General features: G+C 35.0%; 1 protein-coding gene across 1 annotated transcript; it reads right to left on the reverse strand.

The window, feature by feature from the left end:
• Positions 1 to 521: 521 nt before the first annotated feature.
• On the reverse strand, positions 522 to 19,693 carry LOC129003826 (ubiquitin carboxyl-terminal hydrolase 3-like). Its single transcript, XM_054432146.1, has 11 exons — positions 19,499 to 19,693; positions 15,187 to 15,331; positions 14,805 to 14,948; positions 13,524 to 13,712; positions 11,503 to 11,736; positions 10,328 to 10,487; positions 9,625 to 9,763; positions 8,996 to 9,114; positions 5,202 to 5,389; positions 3,691 to 3,731; positions 522 to 3,207 (listed from the first exon to the last, which is right to left on the reverse strand). The coding sequence occupies exons 1-11, from the start codon at positions 19,575 to 19,577 to the stop codon at positions 3,089 to 3,091; spliced, it is 1,557 nt and encodes a 518-aa protein (XP_054288121.1). The 5' UTR covers positions 19,578 to 19,693; the 3' UTR covers positions 522 to 3,088.
• Between the last annotated feature and the right edge of the window lie 224 nt (positions 19,694 to 19,917).

The raw sequence follows: 19,917 nt of genomic DNA on the forward strand, positions 1-19,917 counted from the left end.
TATGGTCCGGACAACTACTATTATGTTTGACAGTTGCACAATATACAAGTATAAGGAAAATTGTACCTCAAATGCCTGCTTCATAAGGTCTGAATTCCATTCTGTCTAAAGAATTTAGATGGATTTTTGTATCAACTGTACTTTTTAATACTGAGATACTGAACATTATTCTGTCAAATATTTTATATTTGACACCATATATCACCAAATATAAATTATTCCATCAAATATTTTATATTTGCCTCATTTTGATTGAACATTATTGATTTTATATCTGGTACCTACAAACAAGACATTACCTACATTAACCTGTTGGTATAAAGACATTTCTGGTTTAAAAATCATCTTTTATCCAAACTAATGATAGAAATAAACATATTTTGTCTACATGATATTCTTCTGTATCCAATAGTCAATGATATTAGCAAAGTTAAAACTCTGTATATTAAATACTGCTTAAAAACAAAAATATTTCTCTAAAACAAAGAATTTCAAGACGAGGATGTAAAAGAACAGTTCACTTTCTAGATAAACAATAGTTTATTTGAGATATGTACAATGATAAATATATGTACTACGGCTATAATGTAAATGAATTGCCCAAATAAACATCTAGTGAAATTAACCACTGGAGATTTTCGGAATGTTGACTTCCCAACCAATTAGTATGAAAGCTTTATTGGAAACCTGAGTATTTGTACAATTATTTACATGAACATGAACTATGCAGATGATTCTTAAACCTTTTATAATTAACCGCCACAACAAAACTTGACTTTCAATTTTCAGATCAGCTAATTATGATACATCCAAAATACAATCAAATTAGTTAGGATGATCATGCAATAAATAAATCCAAAACAATTAATTTTTTAGTTTAAGATCACAATTGGTTGTAATTTTACTGTATTTCCAATGATTTTATCAACACACAAATTATCTCTACAATTACTAGAATTGAAACTATTTCAATGTTGGAATCAAAGAATACATTCAATATTAAATTGAAAAAACAAAACTGAATTTATAAACATTTTGATTTAGTAGGTTTCTTGTCAACCAGCCACCTCAGGAACAAGACTGAGGCCTGATAATGATTTTAACATTAAAACTTCACAAATTTGATAAATTAAGAGTTTGGTTAACAAAATGGTATATTATTACTTGAATTTGAATAACTGATAAACAATGTTTTTTTTTTCAGTCTTAACGTTACAATTTAATAAACTTTAAGTGTTAATGCAGTACTTTGTTTTAAAATAGCCGATTAAGAGGTAATAATATTTTCATCACTTCGTACAGAAAAAAGCTATTTTTCCGATATCAGCTGTTGTCAAAGAAAGCAAATTGCTTTCCAAATTTACTTTCTCTTGCTCTCAATCAGTTCGCCATTTACTAAAAACATTAATGTTTCTTTACCACCTACTATTATAAATCAGCCGGTTTTACTGTTCATTCATCTAAATGTAAACTAAATAGGCAAAAGCAAATTTTTGCAGTATTTTTAGCATAGTGTGCTTAAAAAAATGCCTCCAATATATCTAACATCCCTTATAATTCTATGAAAAGATTCAGACATGACAGAAAACCTTCCACCACAGAAATAAAATAGTTTTACTTTTACTGAGTTCTGTTATTCTGTATGTTTTTTTGTGTAGTGATAAGTATTGTCCATAACTTGAAACAAAAGTGATTTTTCCGGTATTGAATCACACACAAAACTTAAATGTGCATTAGAAAATATCCCTTGTACTTGTAATGAAATATAATATTCTTGTCAGGGTGGGCTGATAAAATGTTTGGCCAGTTAATATGGAGTTATTGTAGCTTTTTAGTTCTGAATAATAATCACATAAACACCCTCGTTGAGGTTAAAAGTTTGTCAGTTGGATATGTGGAAAATTGTGATCCGGATCTTTTGTTCTTATTAATAACTATTTTATATCATGTATTTATTGAACATGTATTTTAAGTACCACAGGTATAAGATTGTGTATTGATCTTTTCGTTAAATTTTGTACATTAGGCCTACATAAATGTTTTTAGTTAAACTAGTACATCTGTATTTGAATCGGTGAGACATAATCTGTGTAAACAAATATATGCAAATTTTATATTCTTACCTAATCAATTATCAGCTAAGAGCTAGGGAAACATCTAAGAGCTTGCTTAACATCCATAAGAGTATTATTGAACTTACAAGTCCATAGATACAAAGCCCTATATATTTTTATAACAGACTCTTAGCGCTTATCTTAATTATAGAGAAACATTTTTTGAGTGGCATATTAATCTTCTAAGACACCCTTATTTTAAGATTGCAGCTAAAATAAACTGATTTCTTTTACTTTTATGAAAATGATCAAACTCAAACCGCAGACATGTTTATATTTCTGTATGAAAATATTTAATGACGAGAAACTAAACACAAAAATAAAAGTTTTCATTGTTTAGCCTTAAAGAAGCCAAAAAATAACACATAATATAACTTAAAGCTATCAAATAAATTCCAACAACTGAAATAACCGATGCAAACATTTAATTGTAAATTAAACTAGAATCTCAGTATAAAAACAAACACTGCACAAAAATGTAATAAAATAAATATATAATAACAAGAAATTCCTAACTGTAAAATACTAGATGAAAATAATACATTTCCTAGTGACAATTTAAGGTCTATGAACGTTTACCACAAAACTAAATGCTTAACAGAAAATGGGCGGCTACATACAGTAAGGCTCAATTCATTCACATAAAACTCTACTTGAGCTAAGATACCGAAACTACCCACCAACCCCGGGAAAGCTAATTCGGCTTAGATCCTGAAATATGCGGTCGATTACAAAAATAGATCGATCTATCCGGATTCCGAGCGACAATCGAGACGATAAACGATAAATGCTAAGTAATATTATCACCATATCTTGTACACCAAGATAAGATTTCAGACTAGCAGACAGAAATAACGTTTCGAGGAGTGTTATTTATTAAAAAAAAGTATCACAAAAGCCTAGTTAGCTTTGAATTGTAAGCACACTTCCAAAACGAATTTGATACTTTATGATTTGAGGAAAGTCGAATGACCTCACGAGGAGTGGACGCTGAACTCTCGTTTGATGTAGAAGAGAATGTAAGGCTTACATTTAGCCACTACTTCTAGCTGTGTCTGACGGACCGAGCTGTCGTTGAAGTGCCACCACTGGCCTGTGAACACAACATGTATCAAAGTGAGCTTACCTTTGAGCCAGAAATGGGAGTGGTTCCTTAACAAAAGATGGATAGAAACACACAAGGAAGAAAAAAAGTGAAAGATTAGGTCTTTAAAGGTTAGTTTTGTTCAAGGAAGGCTGTAGGCCAGAAATTTTGTTTGTAGAATCAAGAGATAGCAGGTAGATTACCTTAGAAGAAGTACGAGTACTAGTTTAGGATTGGTTTCACATTTTAACAGTCTGAGCAGAGTTTTCTTCAAAGTTTGTTTCATAAAACATTTAAAATGGATTAGTGATTAAATGGGTTTGAATGTTAGATATGATATGTAAAACTGATAGACAACGGCACTTGTAGTCTGAAGATACTTTTAACTTATCTTTATCTGAGGTATTGAGACTATTAAACCTGCTAATAATCGATATTATGATTGTTGTAATAAACCCCATAACTAAACACTGGACAGATTTGGAAACTTACCATCATTTATTGCGAATGCTGTGTAGTGTCCTGATCCAGCACTAAAACATACAAACACAAGTTAAACAATTAATAGTGATGCAACTTCACTTTTTTTCCTAAACACACCTTAATCAGCAACAAGGCTTTCCTTCTAAATATATATTTGTTCACTTGGGTATTTAGGTTTGTTGAGGAGTCACAAATTTTGTATTAATAAGGCTGTAGAATGTAATTTTATCAACGTTTTGGTTATTTTTTTGCGGGACAGGCCACATCTCACTCCCAGTTTAGCCAACACACATAGAAAAAGCTGAAAAATGATATAGGGTGTTCCATATGTAAGTACAAATACTTTGGGAATAGGTTTTATGGATGAAAATAAAAATAAAATCTAGAGTATCATTATTTCAGAAACACCTTGTTATTGAGATATTCAGAAAATTTTTGTGAAAGTTAGAACCTATACGATTTAAGATAGCAATTAACTAGTTGAAAAAAAAAAAAAAATATTTTTGGTTTCAAAACGGCAGCCATTTTAATGTTTAGGCAATACAGTAGAACCCCTGATATCCGGCCTTGGTTTTTCCGGTCCTCTGTTTATCCGGCCACTTCCAGGAAGCCAATATCAAAATGTTTTTCTCAAAGCTTACAGACGTTTAGATGCAAGCACTAGTCTTTGCGACTTGTTTGAGCTAAACTATTTATCTGAACTATTTATCTGTTTGTTTCAATACATTTTACTGTTTCACTAAACTCAGTTGAACTAGGCCTAACCTCTAAACAGTTGGGGGTTGGGAAATTAATCTTTGTATTTATTTCACAAAAAAGGATAAGAAAGTTGAGTAGAATTATATTTACTATTAAGGTCCTAAAAATCTTCAAGGCTAATTTAATGTAACTTTTACCTCCATCGTTTAATAGTTTTTGTTACCTGAAATCTTAATTTCAGGGTTTTTTTAACAACTTTAGCCTACAAATAATTTTTTTTATTTGTACAAACATGTTAATTCTTCAAAAAATAATCCTAGAATAGACTTAAATGATACTTTTGACAGCATGTTTTGATTAAATATTATTATAGGTATGAATCATTTTCATTTTTGTAGTAGGTTGGTTTATCCAGCCAAATCACTATCCGGCCAGGGGCTTGGTCCCGTGGTGGCCGGATATGAGGGGTTCTACTGTACCTTTATTATTGAAGTTGTATGTATGTTTTACAGGGACAATCAAGATGCTTAGCGTGATGAGGGCCCTAATGTCGTTGTTCACTTCACCGATGAATCACCAACTACAAAACTGATGAATTGATAAGTTACAGCTTTGAAATTAAGTTATAAGGTGGTCTACACTAAACTGCATTAAAAACGTAATTTTTACCAAAGCCTTAACTAACTGTAGCTTAACTAGGTATATATTTAAAGTCAATATTAGTTGTTTCCCGGGCATTTTAGGTTAGGTTTGCACTATCCCCATTCACTCTGCCACTCATTATCGTGGATACTCATGGGTGTTCTATACTTTAAACTCACCCAGACCCATGGTGGACTACTACAGCAGCGAGATCGTAAAGGTTGGAACCACTGAGGCGGGTGTCTGGTAGATCACTGAGCACAAACTGCGACATGTCTAGAGCCGACACTGGGAACTGGATGTTAATGTCTATCTTGGTTCGCCAGAAGTTGTTCCACCGAAACCGCTTCAAGTGTAGACACAGCACCTGAAACAAATCAATTACTTACATTCCAGGGTAATGTGTTAACCTTGGAAATATCTTAAAACACATCCTTCGCAATGGAATTTTGTGTAATTTGACACAGCTTTAAACATTTTAAATTATCTTCCACAATTGATAGAAGTGGACATTCCATTTGTCAAAGAAGCCAGTTTCAGAATAAAAAAGAGCATAAATTTTATGTCTTCGGGCAACAACTATTTGAATAAACACTTTCATTCATTGAACGATGATTACGTATTAAGATTAAGATACATCAACTGTACGGAAGAAAATCACTCTTTAACAAGGCCAAACGTCAGAGAATGATAGTGTTTCGTCGCTTTTGACACCAGAAGATCATCTATTTACAATAATTGACTGAGTACACCTATTCAGTAGGGATGGACAGGTCTTGAAATGTTAGAAAATTTAAAATCTCGTTCTACAAGACAAGATTTGATTTTGACCATAATTTTAATAATTCATTTTAATAACTAGTAAGACTGATGTTTTATGCTGATACAGTATTTTTTAGTGATGGTCGGATCCGAATATCGGACAACCATTTCCGATCCAAAAAATTCCGGATCTTGGGCTGGATCCGGTTTTGATGGATCAGATTTTTCCCTGATTTTTTTGCTAACATAAAGCTGTCTGTATCCATGTACAAGACCAGTTTTTCCCGATTTTATACTAACACAAAGCTGTCAATATCCATGTACGCTCATCTGGACTAAAAGTGGCGGACGTCCGGTCCGGATTACGAAAAATCCGGACTATCGAGAGTCGAGCAAATACACACTAAAAAATACTGTATATGGCCGTTTTTTCAATTTTGTTCCAGGTCCACAGTAATGATTGCCGGTCTTATGCACTTCCATTGGTAATAATTTTTACCGCCGAATTTAGTTCCAGGTCCACAGTAATGATAGCCGGGCATATGCAATTCAACCGGTAATAATTTTTACCACTGAATTTAGTTCCAGGTTCACAGTAATGATAACCGGGCATATGCACTTTAACCGGTAATAATTTTTACTGCCGAATTTTGTTCCAGGACCACAGTAATGATAGGTGGGCATATGCATCCTCCACCAGTAATAATTTTTACCACCGAATTTTGTTCCAGGTCCTCAGTAACGATAGCCGGGCATATGCACTTCCACCGGTAATAATGTTTACCGCCGAATTTAGTTCCAGGTCCACAGTAATGATAGCCGGGCATATGCATTTCAACCGGCAATATTTTTTACCGCCGAATTTAGTTCCAGGTCCACAGTAATGATAGCCGGGCATATGCACTTTAACCGGTAATAATTTTTACCAACGAATTTAGTTCCAGGTCCACAGTAATTATAGCCGGGCATATGCACTTCCACCGGTAATAATGTTTACCGCCAAATTTAGTTCCAAGTCTACAGTAATGATAGCTGGGCATATGCAGTTCCACTGGTAATATTTTTTACCGCCGTATTTTGTTCCAGGTTCACAATAATGATAGGCGGGCATATATGCATCTTCCACCAATAATAATTGTTACCACCGAATTTTGTTTCAGGTCCACAGTAATGATATAATATTTTTTTACCGCCAAATTTTGTTCCAGGTCCACAGTAATGATAGCCGGGCATATGCACTTCAACCGGTAATAATTTTTACTGCCGAATTTTGTTCCAGGACCACAGTAATGATAGGTGGGCATATGCATCCTCCACCAGTAATAATTTTTACCACAGAATTTTGTTCCAGGTCCTCAGTAACGATAGCCGGGCATATGCACTTCCACCGGTAATAATGTTTACTGCCGAATTTAGTTCCAGGTCCACAGTAATGATAGCCGGGCATATGCATTTCAACCGGTAATATTTTTTACCGCCGAATTTAGTTCCAGGTCCACAGTAATGATAGCCGGGCATGTGCACTTCAACCGGTAATAATTTTTACCCCCGAATTTTGTTCCAGGTCCACTGTAATGATAGCTGGGCAAATGCACTTCCACCGGTAATAATGTTTACCAAACCGGTAATAATAACCGGTAGTAATGTTTAGGCCCTACACCGGTAATAATGTTTACCACCATGTTATCCGGTTAATCGGTCTAATAAAATCGGGAAAACATCGGTCTTGTATGCCTGGATCACCCCTTGCTTATCTCTCTTTGTTATTCGTTCCAGGTCCACAGTACTGATAGCCGGGTATGTGAAACTCTATAGGTAAAATACCCTGTGTCTGAGTACAAGAAGATTATCTGTGTCCATAAAGGGTAAATAAAAAAGTCAAGACTCCCCCATCTAATATTTTTCTAAGTTAGAACACAGTACAGTCTTCTTGAACACAGACACAGGGTATTTTACCTGTAGAACTTCACATACCCGTCTATGAGTACTGTGGACCTGGAACGAACTTAAGGAAGAGATTAACAAGAGGTGATTCAGGCACAGATAAATTGGGTGCTGCATTCAAAGACCTCGATATAGCATACTCAAAATCAAACTATAGTAAAATACACACAGATATCCTTTTGGTGGTCGTGCAAACTTGGGACAAAGTTTCATTTTATGATTTTGAAAAGTTTCCCGAAAAAATTAGGGATTATGGGCTCAACTGGAGATTACTCTGTACATAAGATGTATTAATCTTTACACATTACCAATTTAATTTTAAACAGTATGATTTAAATTTACATTTTTATAATTACGGTTTTTTTAACCCGCCCTTATGACAGTGTATATCTGGACCTGGATTCGAAGATCCGGATACAAATTTTTCAAGATCTGGATCCGGATCCTGTACCGACATTTTCTTGGATCTGCCCACCACTAGTATTTTTCAAAGCTCTACTATTGTAAATTAATACTTAACACGTAAGACTGATGTTTCAGACAAAAAGATTTTGTATTTATCAAAGTTAAACTATGTCCTAACTGATATCACCATGTTTCCTACCTATGTGTAATAGTTATTTTTAACAAGGTAGTCCTAAATGGTATATGTTTTCTTATACTGATGTTTTTTATTGATGTTTTGTATTAAAAGATTTTAAATATTCTTGCTTATTAATTCTTTTTTATATTTTGTTTTTAGAAAAAAAGCATCTAGCTTGGATTAAATAAACCAAGCTAAATGTAGCTAAACTTCATCCTACACATTTATTTTTATAATTTACCAGTCTCTCATAAATCAGTAGGTATTTAAAATTTAACAAAATCAGGTTAAAATGGCGAGCATGCATTTTCTGATGTGTATGAGAAAGGAAATACAGTCTCAATCTCGTCTCGAAATTTTATGAAAAATAAAATATCCCATCTCGTCTCATCTCTAACTATAAATCCAATCTCGTCCATCCCTACTATTCAAGAAAAGCAGTTAAATCCTCAAGAGCGTGCTGATGTAACATAACAATTTCTGTTGAGAGGTTAACTGTAAGAAAGGACCATGAGGTCCTAAGTTCGCCTCAATAAAGAAGGATTTTCATTCATTCATTCAATCTAACTCTCAGATATTCTTGTTTCTCCAGTCATCCTGATCTTGGATTGGGACAAATGTTTTCCTCAATCCTCATTGAAACAGTTACTTGGATAGAAGGCAGTATGCGTATCGAAAACTTACATTTGGCAGTCTGCGTATCCAAAACCGCTTGGTAGACCTTTGTTTGCTTTTACAGTTGTTGCAGTAGTAAAGCTCTGTTTCCGCCAACTCCTCTACTTGAATGAAGCTTGTGAGACAGTCTGTAATTTAAGAGTTATGATCAAATGTCTTTTACTTCATCCTGAAAAAATAGTTCAAAATTTTATTTTGTTTTTAGCTTTTAATTGCTGCTGTAAAAATACTTCAATACCCATCATAGCCTTGAGGATAACTTCCATATTTATGCAACATGGAATAATAATTTGGAAAGATCTTTCAGCCATGGATACCAACCTCAGGATAGAAAAGACAAATATTTAAAAAAAATCATTGATTTGTGTGTGTTTAGGTAATTGGTAATCTTTATGGTTTTTTTAATGGTCCATGTTTTGAAGTTGCATAAATCGAGTTTGGCTTACAAAACTGTAGAACCTCCTTCAGACATTTATTTTTACCATCACAATTTACAAATATTTTTATCAAACCTTTCACAAAAATCTTGTAATTGTAGTAGTGTAATTAAACAACTCAACAATCTTATTCATGTAAAATCAAATATGCCTAATGTAACTCTTATCCCAGTGATATTCAATATCCCAATATTAACTTACCTAGAATATTACACGGAGAAATAGGTTCATCACTAGAATCTCTGTTTTTCTTTTGATAACACTTTTCTGGAATGTCCAAAGAGAGGTCTAGAAACGGATCGTGCTTCTTCGACTCAACATTGCAGTTCAAGCATGTGACCTAAAAAAATAAATGCTATCAACAAACTGACACATTCTTCTTCCTATCGGTTTGCTTTTGGTCATTGTTCTCTTCAAAAATGTTAAAAATTGTCCATTATTAAAATTTAAAAAAGTGCAAGAAAATACCTTGGATTATTACTAACATCCCGAATTTAATTAAAATCACATCACAGGTGAAGTCTGTAGTTTTTTTTTTTTTTTTTTTTTTGTTTTTTTTGAGATATTTAGGATTTTTTGGGGAAAATCATAAAATTAACATTAGTTTTAGAACCGTTATTTTTAATGTGTTGAAGGTTGTGGATTGCAAGGACTATAAGTTGGTAAGCAAACATACATTTTGTAGGTCCAAAGGGAGGTCTCAAAATGGTTTATGTCTCTTTGTCTACACTCGAAAACTACCCCAGGGGACAAAATATTGTGTTTTATTTCTTCTGTGATTTATATGGTCTTCAAGTACTTCTAATATAAGCTAACTGCCATCGATTCATTCAACAGATCAAAATTCTGGCCTAGACCCTATTCTAGAACAAAACTAGCTTTTTAGACACTTGTTGTAAAGTACCTCGCTCTGTAGTGTGCCTCCAAAGACACTAGTGACGATGGATGATTTCCCTTTGTGTCCCAGCAAATACGGAGACTCAGGCAGTAGATGTAGCAACTCTGTGTGCAGTCTGTCCAGCATGTAGCGCAGGAACTCATGAGCATCTTGTTGTTGATAGCCTCTGTAACAAACAGTAAGGGACATGTCCGTTTCGGTTGTCGGTTTTACAATACTTTAGCAAAAACTAAAACCAAGAATTTATTGAAAATTTTGGGTTCGGTTTATTAGTTTTTGCTCAGTCTTGACATAGTCATATGTCATGATTGCGAGGTCTTCACGATCACTGGCTACAATAATGTCTTGGCAAACATTCACACTTTCCGCGAAACGTGAGAAACAAAGATCATGATGAAAACGATGTTGGGATCAACAAGATCACAAAAGATATTCTGTATTTGACTGTGATCACAGACGAATATGATGACGTCTTTGCAATCGCAGGAGATGTTTTAAGATTTTCCTGCGATCGCGAAACAATAATTATTTCCAGCGATCCCCCCTTAATACATTTTTTTTATTGTGAGCTTAGTTGAGGAGTTTTTAAGTGGTATTTTTAACATACTATTCAGTACAAGGAAGCATGAGGAGGGGTATTCCTAAACTGCTTAAAAATGATGTAACCCCTAATGCTTCAAAAAAATATACCTATATATATACATATGACTACACTTTGATCTAAACTTAGATCAAAAATACTAGCAAAGTTAAATTATAAAAACCATTATTATTTTTTCAGTCTCATCTTTCGTGCTTTTGCTCACACAGTTTTTACTCTTAGTAGATTCCCTTTTAAAGCCAAGATTAAGTAAAATGTACGATAAAATGGCATTAGAGCCATAAATTAGGCATCTATTGTAGGCTATGTTACAACTTTGCTTCAGAAAAGTAACTTTATATCAGAAAAGTAAAATATTAGTCAGGGTGTAAAAACCATTTCTAGACTGTATTCCCAGTGAGTTATAAATATTATTGAATTGAAGTTCCTTCTAAAAGATTGCAACTGAAGTTTTATCACAGAAATTTAAGTTACACTAGGCCTATATAATAAGTTTGAAAACACAAGGAAAAAGTGTCCAGTTGCTTAAAAATCTTATGATAATGATTCAAAAATAAAGTCAGAAAACATCCAAACCTACCGGAACCTAGGTACAACTTTCCAAATGACGAGGAACAGAGACTCTGGCGAAATAGCAGACTTGCTGGCTCCATTATCCGTCAGGCTGATGATGATCTTACGCAGCTCCTCCGCCATGATGGCGTCATTGAGTTCTCGGAAACTGCGAGACTGGTAAACCTTGCTCCGACCCACTCCTTTGATGTTGTCTAGTGACGGCAGCTTCTTGAAGTACACGCGAAACTCTTCTATATTGCTGCAATTAAAATGATTGACTAAGATGCTAAAATACAGGTATTTCAGAGTAAAAAGGATTTTAACAATTTATTAAACTCATTAAATTGCACTTAAAGAATACAAAAACCAACTGGAATGTTAATTACTGGTACCATTAAGTAATTTCACATGGCGTAACTGGGTACTGTACACAATCAATGTAAGGCTGCTTTCTGAGGTTGATATGGTTCAACATCATGTCCAGGCACACAATCTAACATAATCAAGATTTATTCTCTTTGGGTTTCACTAAGTATCTTGTACAGGGTGTCCACCAGGCCAACCAGAAAAAATATGCATGGTAATTCCAGGTAGTTCAGGTCCTAATTTTCATACCAAACTTTCCAACACGTTTTTGCGCCAACTCCCATGCTGTTTTAGCGCTAACACAGTTTGTTATTTTAATTATCGAAAAAAGCATTCTCAGTTAAAGAAACAAAATTTATGATTACCGGTACCTACTGTAATATTGCATGACAGAAGTATTCAATTTGTATATATTATTGATTAAATAATCAGAAAATTTAAAACTAATCCTCAATCCTGCAATTTATCAATAACTTCTTTGAAATAGTGTTATGTCGATACCAAAATTTATCGAATCTCCGTACCGACACCTGAAAAATACATTCTTAACACGTTGGGTGCTGATGACGGGAATTCCCGCAATTGCTTAACATTGAAATAAATGCAACTTTTATGTTCAAACATGTCGATAGCACGAATAGTGTTAATAGGCTACTGATAATTATATTTTACCAAATTTTCTGTAAGGAATACTACACCAAACCGTCTTTATGTACTTTCATATGGTATGTAATTTTGGAGTTGTGGGTTGTTTTTCTTATGGAGTTATGGAATTAAGTGGCCTACAGAAATAATTAGGTAATGCAGAAATTACAAAAATTTCACATAGCCACAATTTAGGTTTTAAACACATTAATAAATATCACGTTAAAGGTATAAATGAAGATTTTACAAAAAATATAAAAATAAAACTTTCTAGAAATTGTTAAAATTTAGAAGGTTATAGTATCTTGATCTACCACTGTCATACAGACACTATCATCGTTTTCTCTGATAACCGAAAAATCCTGAATATCTCCCTCAGTAACAGGAAACACCACCACTGTCTTACGTGGTTGTGACAAAATCCTGATATTGTTCAGAGGTAACGGAAACATTATAATTGTTTCCCGCGATCACAGAAAAGTAATCATCAATTCTTATAACAAATCACATGGCCGTTTGGACATCATCATCGTCTCTTGCGCTCACGGAAACACCATCATCGCCATGCACAATCACGGCAAAATCACTAAAAAATCCCGTGGCCACTTAAGAGTTTGGACATCATCATTGTCTCCCGCGGTCACGGAATCGTCACTGTCTCCTCCCATGGTCACAGAAATGTCATTGTCGTCTCCCGCGGTCATGAAAAAGTCATCGTCGTCTCTCGCGGTCACGGAAACACCATCGTCATCTCCCACGATCACAGATCGTGATCGTAGTCTCCCACGGTCACGTAATTTTCATGCCTGATAGCGGAAAATTGAAAATTCCTGGTGAAATACGAAATTCACGCATAATTCCCGGATTTTCAGGTCGGTGGACACCCTATTGTAGCCTACTCTATTACACACCTCCGGGACTAGATGATATAGATATAGAAAAGAATTGAAACTTAAAAATTAGGTATAGTGAATCCATAACACAATTGCCAGGTCACACTATCATTTTTAATCATTATTATTGATTCTGTATTACCTGAGAGATTGTAGAACTGCATTCATGAAGCAAGTGTTCCCTAAATTACGAAGTCCTACCACTTTCTTTTCACGTTTCACAGTTTTGAGGTAAGTGTTGCTGGTTGTCCGTCTTTTTCGAGGGTAGGCCTTCTCGTTTTCTACACTTCCATTTTCAGTGCTCCCTGTACTACTGTCAGCCGAGTGACACCTAGAACAACCATTAGTGATCAAGATAAACACAATCTGCAATCGTTTTGTGGAGCTTTTCATAATTAGTGGATTTTATTTACAGGCCTCTGTTTCTTATCATTAAATGTAAAGGGTTTAATTAACTCTACAAAGTTAATGTGGTAGTGAAGGCCTACTGTTAACAGGAATTATAACAGAATATTATATGTTAGATCTTTAGTAGAAATTTAGGCTACTCCTTGGATTCAAATTTCACCATCGATTATGACTAATCTTGTGTAACTGTAATGGTGTAACAATTAATGTGATCACCTTCCAATCTAAAGGTTGTCAGACACATACCTAGTTGCTATTCGTCATCTCGAAGTACCGGTAGGCCTATTTGTAATGTACGCCATTATAAAAATCTCCCGCAGTCGTGTGGACATCACAGTCTGCCGTGATCGCGGCAAAATTATGATCAACTTCCACGTCTGTTTTGACATCATTCCTCTCCCAGGTCATGTGGACATTATCAAGGTCTTCCACTATCGCAGCAAAATTTGGATCATGTCCCGCGTTCGTGTAGAAATCATCACTGTCTCTTGCAGTCACAGCAAAATCATGAACATATCCCGCGGTTGTGTAAACATTATCATCGTATCATTGTCATCATGGGCCAAAGACGGCTTTTTCAACTGCGCAACCTTGCAGAAATATACCAATGTCCAATTATTGGTGGTATCGAGAATCCGTACTGAGAATCAACACATCCTACTAGCAATCATAAATCATGGGGAGAGAGCTGGTCTAGTGGAAGAGCGCAGGGCTTTGGTGCCCACGGTCTTAGGTTCAAATCCTGTCTATTACCTATAGATTTTATCCATGTGATAATGCTGCAACCCTCTAGGACTAGGCTTTTGTAATGTGTTAAACGGTTACGGGCTAGAACTAGCAGCCTAGAATGTGAAGGTGGGACACAAAAAAAAAAACAAGGAAAAACTAGCAATCGTTATAAGGTTACAAAATTGCACTATTAAAATAAAAATATCCCTTGTGGTAAAATCCTTACAAAATAGGGAAAGTGTGTTTTAGGGAAATAATTCCATGAAATCAATTACTAAGTATTTACCTTTTCCTAGATCGGGGGCGTAGGTTCCGTCTGTTTTCATGTGCAGTAGAGCCTTGAGATGTCTCACCGACCTTGATAAGCTGTCTAATACGAGCTAGGCAACCGTTCTCCGTATCATTCACGACAAAATCATCACAGCTATAGCTGAAATCACACAAAACAAAGTCACTCAGCTGAAATATACTTTTCTTTTGAGTCCCCAAAGAACAAATTAAATAAGTTAGGTTTAAAACAATTAATCAGTTTTACTTCCTACTGAGTAGGCTAAATAGTGCAATTAATTCCTAAAATAAATTCTTGTCAAAGCAAGGGAACGGGATGGCTAGACTATTATTGAAAATAAAGAATTACCGGTATGAAAAACAATAATAAACATGCTTACCAAAAGACTGAAAGTGAACTACAGTCGATGCAGACAAGATGATTTTGCTGTTTTGAATGTTCCAGTGAATGACCGTTGACGTAACGGCCGCAATGTAGAACGCCACAGTGAAGACACATCCAAGGACTATCAGTGGCAGAACAAACTGTAAAAAAAAACATTTATTTGCTTAACAAAAACATTTCAAAGAACCAGTTACCGGAAATTAGTTTAAATGTTTATATTTTTTTATTCCTCTAGCCATTGGCCTATAGAATACCTAGAATTACCTCTAGGCTAAGATTTACCTACAAAAAAGGAGTCGACAACCGAATAGAGAGGCTACTATTTGTTGTAAGGGGATTTTTATATATTGAAAGTCATTACATTTTAAAAGCTAACCAATGTTGAGAGGAGTAAACAAAGTTATATAACTCTTAAGTTAAGCCATGTTTACACCAAAGTCTTCCTCTAGATGCAGCAATTAAATTAACTTGTTTTTTTCTACACTACTAGTGGAGAGAAGTCTTTTGTGTTATATTACGGAATTAGCCTATATATGCATATAAATAAAACAAGTTTACGCCTAGTAAATATAGGTACTATAAAATCTTTTTTGTAAATTAAAATTTCATATCTAAAATTTATATAATATTATTCCTTGTTTTTTGCTGAAAAAAAATGATATATAGGCCTAGTATAATGTGTTTTCTGGGTTATTTATATATTTTTTTAAGTGTTTTAAAAAATGGTTGCGCGGCGCCTAAAAAACCCTTGCCACTACAGAGTAAAATGACTGCCAGCTATAGGGTTAACCCTCCGAGTGTTATTTGTCGCTGCAGCGACACATAACATTAGTGTTTTGTGTCGCTGCAGCGACTCACAAACACTGTTTACGGCGAAGGCTCTGTGACTGACAAAATCGGATTGAACATTTTGCTCTTTGCTGATGATGCTAAACTCTTTAAAACAATTAAAACCCTGGATGATTGCCAAGTTCTGCAGAACGGTATTGATTCGCTGATGAAGTGGTGCTGTGATAATGAAATGACTCTGAATATTTCAAAATGCTCTGTGATATCCTTTTCCAGATCTAGCACACCCATTATCTTCCCCTACTTACTTGACGGTCAACCCCTCCCACGTTCTTTCAGGATCAAGGACCTTGGCGTCATACTTTCACCAAATTTAAACCCTCAAGAGCATATAAATTGTATCTGCAAGAGAGCAAATTCTGCCCTATATTTCATTATAAGGAACAGTCGTAACATGTTCTCTATCAATGCATTGAGAATCCTCTACATTCATCTAGTCAGGCCTTTACTTGAGTTTTCATCACCAGTTTGGAGCCCTTACCTGATTGGGCAGATTGAGAGTCTTGAGAACGTGCAGAGCCGTTTCATTCGTCTGGTTGGTGTGCTGATGGGTTATGACTACCGCACCGTTCCTATCCAGAATTTACAACTTCAGTTAAACTTGAGGCCACTACTTGCACGACGTGAAATCAATGACCTTCTGTTCCTGAGGAAGCTAATTAACTCAGACATTGATGCACCTGATCTACTATATAAGTTGAACTTCCGCACATCCCGTCACCTGCGCTAAACTCATCCGTTCGCTAGACGCCAGTACTCAACCCAGTACATGTTCAACAGTACATTTCCCCGCATCCAACTCTTGGCCAACAGCTTACCAGAAGATATCGACCTCTTCTCCATCAGTGGCGAGTCGTTGAAAAAAAGGATGTTACTTGTTGATCTGTGAGGCGCTGCCTTGATTTGTTGTTTAAGTAAAATATCAGTTTATTTATTTATTACTATTGTTATATTTTCTATTGTAGTATTATTATTGTTATATGCTATTGTCATTATTCGTTCCTGTTGTTATTTATTATTGTTGCTATTGTAATTTATGCTGTTGTTGTTTGTTGTTGTTGTTATTATTTTTGTTAAGCCCCGTTCACACGGGGCGAGTTTACAAGCTACACGTCGGCTTTTTTACACGCAGCTAGTAGCTCAGTGTGAACGACGTACTCGCTCAAAAGCTGCTTGTAAAAAATCTCTGGAAAAAGTTGACACTGCCGCTACTTTACACGCCAACTCGCCAGCTTTTGAGCGAGTAGGCGTGTAAAGTAGCCCAGTGTGAACACAGTTGCTTGTGCTTGTGCGCATGTTACTCAAAGATGTTGGAGGATTTGGTTCTAGCCAGCTACTGAGCGAGTGGAAAAAGCATCGTGTGAACGACTAAAAGTGCACTCGCCGACGTCTTTCTACACGTTTGCGAGATGGCGAGTGGACAAGCTCCGTGTGAACGAATACAAGCAGACTCGCCAACTCGCCGGGTTCTTAAACACGCTGGCGAGTAGCGTGTAAACTCGCACCGTGTGAACGAGGCTTTATCTTTGTTGGCTACACATTTTTATTCAATGTTAATTATATCAAAGATTTATCATTGTTAGTCAACATTGCTCAGATTTAGTTGTTGTTCTTGTTGTCTTGTCAAGTTCTCTCATTAAGTAGATTCTAAGCCCCTTTGCATGTTTGGCTTGACCCTTAGTTATAGGAACATTGAGTAAGCATTATAAAAAAAAATAATTGTAAATTGGTCTGTTTGGACCGTTGGAAGCAAAATAAAATAAAATAAAATAAACTGGATAGAGTTAGGTATCGTTTTATTTGACAGATTCAGAGCTTTCTCCGGAGGTCTGTCTCTAAGGGCTTTTCATTTTAGTTCTGAAAATATTGTAGCAGACAGCTGACGTGCGTATTTGTAAACAGCTTGGTTACCGATGACTGATGTGTTTTATTACGTTTATCATTGTTTTAGTGTTAAAAATCAAAAGTACTTAGTGATATACGTGGTGCATTAGGTATAAGAAGATTTAAGTGATTTTGAAGGGCTGGTTGATGATCCTGAAGAAGTAGGTAGTGATATTGATGTAAATTATCAGCCAGATTCCTAGCTATGGTTAGGCTATGCATTCTTAGCTAAACGCTATGAACTGAAATCTGTTTTTCACTCATAACTTAACTTATTTATTTGATAACTTACCTCACTATATGATTATATATTTGTAATCCTCATAAAATTTAGAACAAAGTGGCTATTTTCAAATATTTGAAAAGGCCTATAATTTAAACAATTTCATTGAGCGCGAACTTATTTTTTTTTTGCAAATTTTCCAAAATATTTTTTTTTACCTAAATTTTTTTTTTTTTTAACAAATGTTCCTTATGTTTTATAGCCTATATAATATTGAAGCCCATGATTTTCCAAACAAAATGGTATAGAACAGTAACTTAGGCCTAAGTATAATTAACATTGTTTTTAAGCTTCTCAGATCTGTTTTAATAAAACCTTGCAAATGAGCAAAAAATAGGCAGACATTAAGGCCAAAACAAGGGACACTCGGAGGGTTAAGTTAGTAATTTGAAAAAATTGAGCGATGACTAAGTTATGGTTTTAGATCAGCCTAAATAGAGGGAAAACAAAACTGAATGCTTGACTGTTAATAATCAAAATAGCCTAATAAATTAATCTAGTGTAAACTAGGCTTAACTTAACCAAAGAGTAAGTTTACACGAGTTTAGACGATATAAGTTAAGGCTATCAATTATTTAATTTGATATACCGTTGGTTAAGTTAGGCTAACTAACCAAATGCTAGAATAAAATATCAATATTTTCATTCGGTTGTTTTTGACAACATATAAGTAGCCTACCCTATCCAAAAACAGTTAGGCCTAACTTAGTTTCACCAGCTACAAAATCTGAATTGAAAATCTAAGCTATGGTAGGCCTACTCACTCATATGAAAAATCAATAATTACTAGTGCCTTGCCTAGTTAGGCCACGGCCTAATTAACTTAAATCAACAGAATTCTTTCAATAATAGGCTATTTAAAAAGGAAAAAAAGAATAGGCCCTAAAAACCTAGCCTAGGCCTAAGTTAGTCGTCCACATAATATTTTGCAGCCAAATAGGCTGGACCTAGGCCTATTCCTAAAGCAACAAGCTCTGCAACCTAAATTGGGAATAAAAAAATAAATAATCGAGCTAAATATGCCTAGCTGAGATTAATCAATTCTCTACGATTCATGTGACTCAGTGCCAAAGGCCTGTCAATGGCCCCACCAAGGATGTCAAGTAACCATCTCTAGAGAAGCAGACCATTGACCATACTTTTTATGAGGCCCAGAAAAATATCAATTAAAAGTTAGTAAACTAATCAAGCCGAACCCAAATTGTGCGAGGTTTAGTTTATAGTGTTAAAGACGCAATGTCGCCAAGTTTCAATTTTTGAAAGTGAATCTAAAACCAGATCTATACTTTACCTGCGCAGGCCAACTCCTTTGTTGCCGTCTGGGCAGGAGACGATATTTTGACATTTTCCAACAAATGAGGACACTCCATCTCACTTTATTAAGCAAAGCCTCTAATTCAAGTAAAATCTAAGTTAATCCTTACCCACCAGAAATACTTTTCAGTTAGATAATGTACTAACAAACTTGAAACCCCAACCTCCTACTCCCTTGACAACTACCGCTACGAAATCCGAGTGAATTAACTCGGAAACTCCGTCCCGTCTCGGAACCACTTCGGGCTCAGCTCAGCCTGTCGTATCACTGCGCAGTCCAAAATAAAAAGTTATCTTAGGGAGTTTTAGCTTTTAGAATAGAAAATGTTCGTTAATTTGCAATTTCTTATACGTTATTATTTATCATTAACAGAGAACAACATTATTTCAAAAAAA

Source organism: Macrosteles quadrilineatus, unplaced genomic scaffold (assembly GCF_028750875.1).
Source record: "Macrosteles quadrilineatus isolate MER2022 unplaced genomic scaffold, UCM_ALF_1.0 Scaffold_9__3_contigs__length_116548681, whole genome shotgun sequence".
NCBI lineage: Eukaryota > Metazoa > Arthropoda > Insecta > Hemiptera > Cicadellidae > Macrosteles > Macrosteles quadrilineatus.

Coding starts and splice junctions, on each gene's coding strand:
- LOC129003826 (XM_054432146.1), bottom strand. CDS start 19,577: ATGGAGTGTCCTCATTTGTTGGAAAATGTCAAAATATCGTCTCCTGCC. Junction 14,949..15,186: donor AGTTCACTTTCAGTCTTTTG/GTAAGCATGTTT, acceptor GTGTGATTTCAG/CTATAGCTGTGATGATTTTG. Junction 9,764..10,327: donor GAGGCACACTACAGAGCGAG/GTACTTTACAAC, acceptor TTATTTTTTTAG/GTCACATGCTTGAACTGCAA.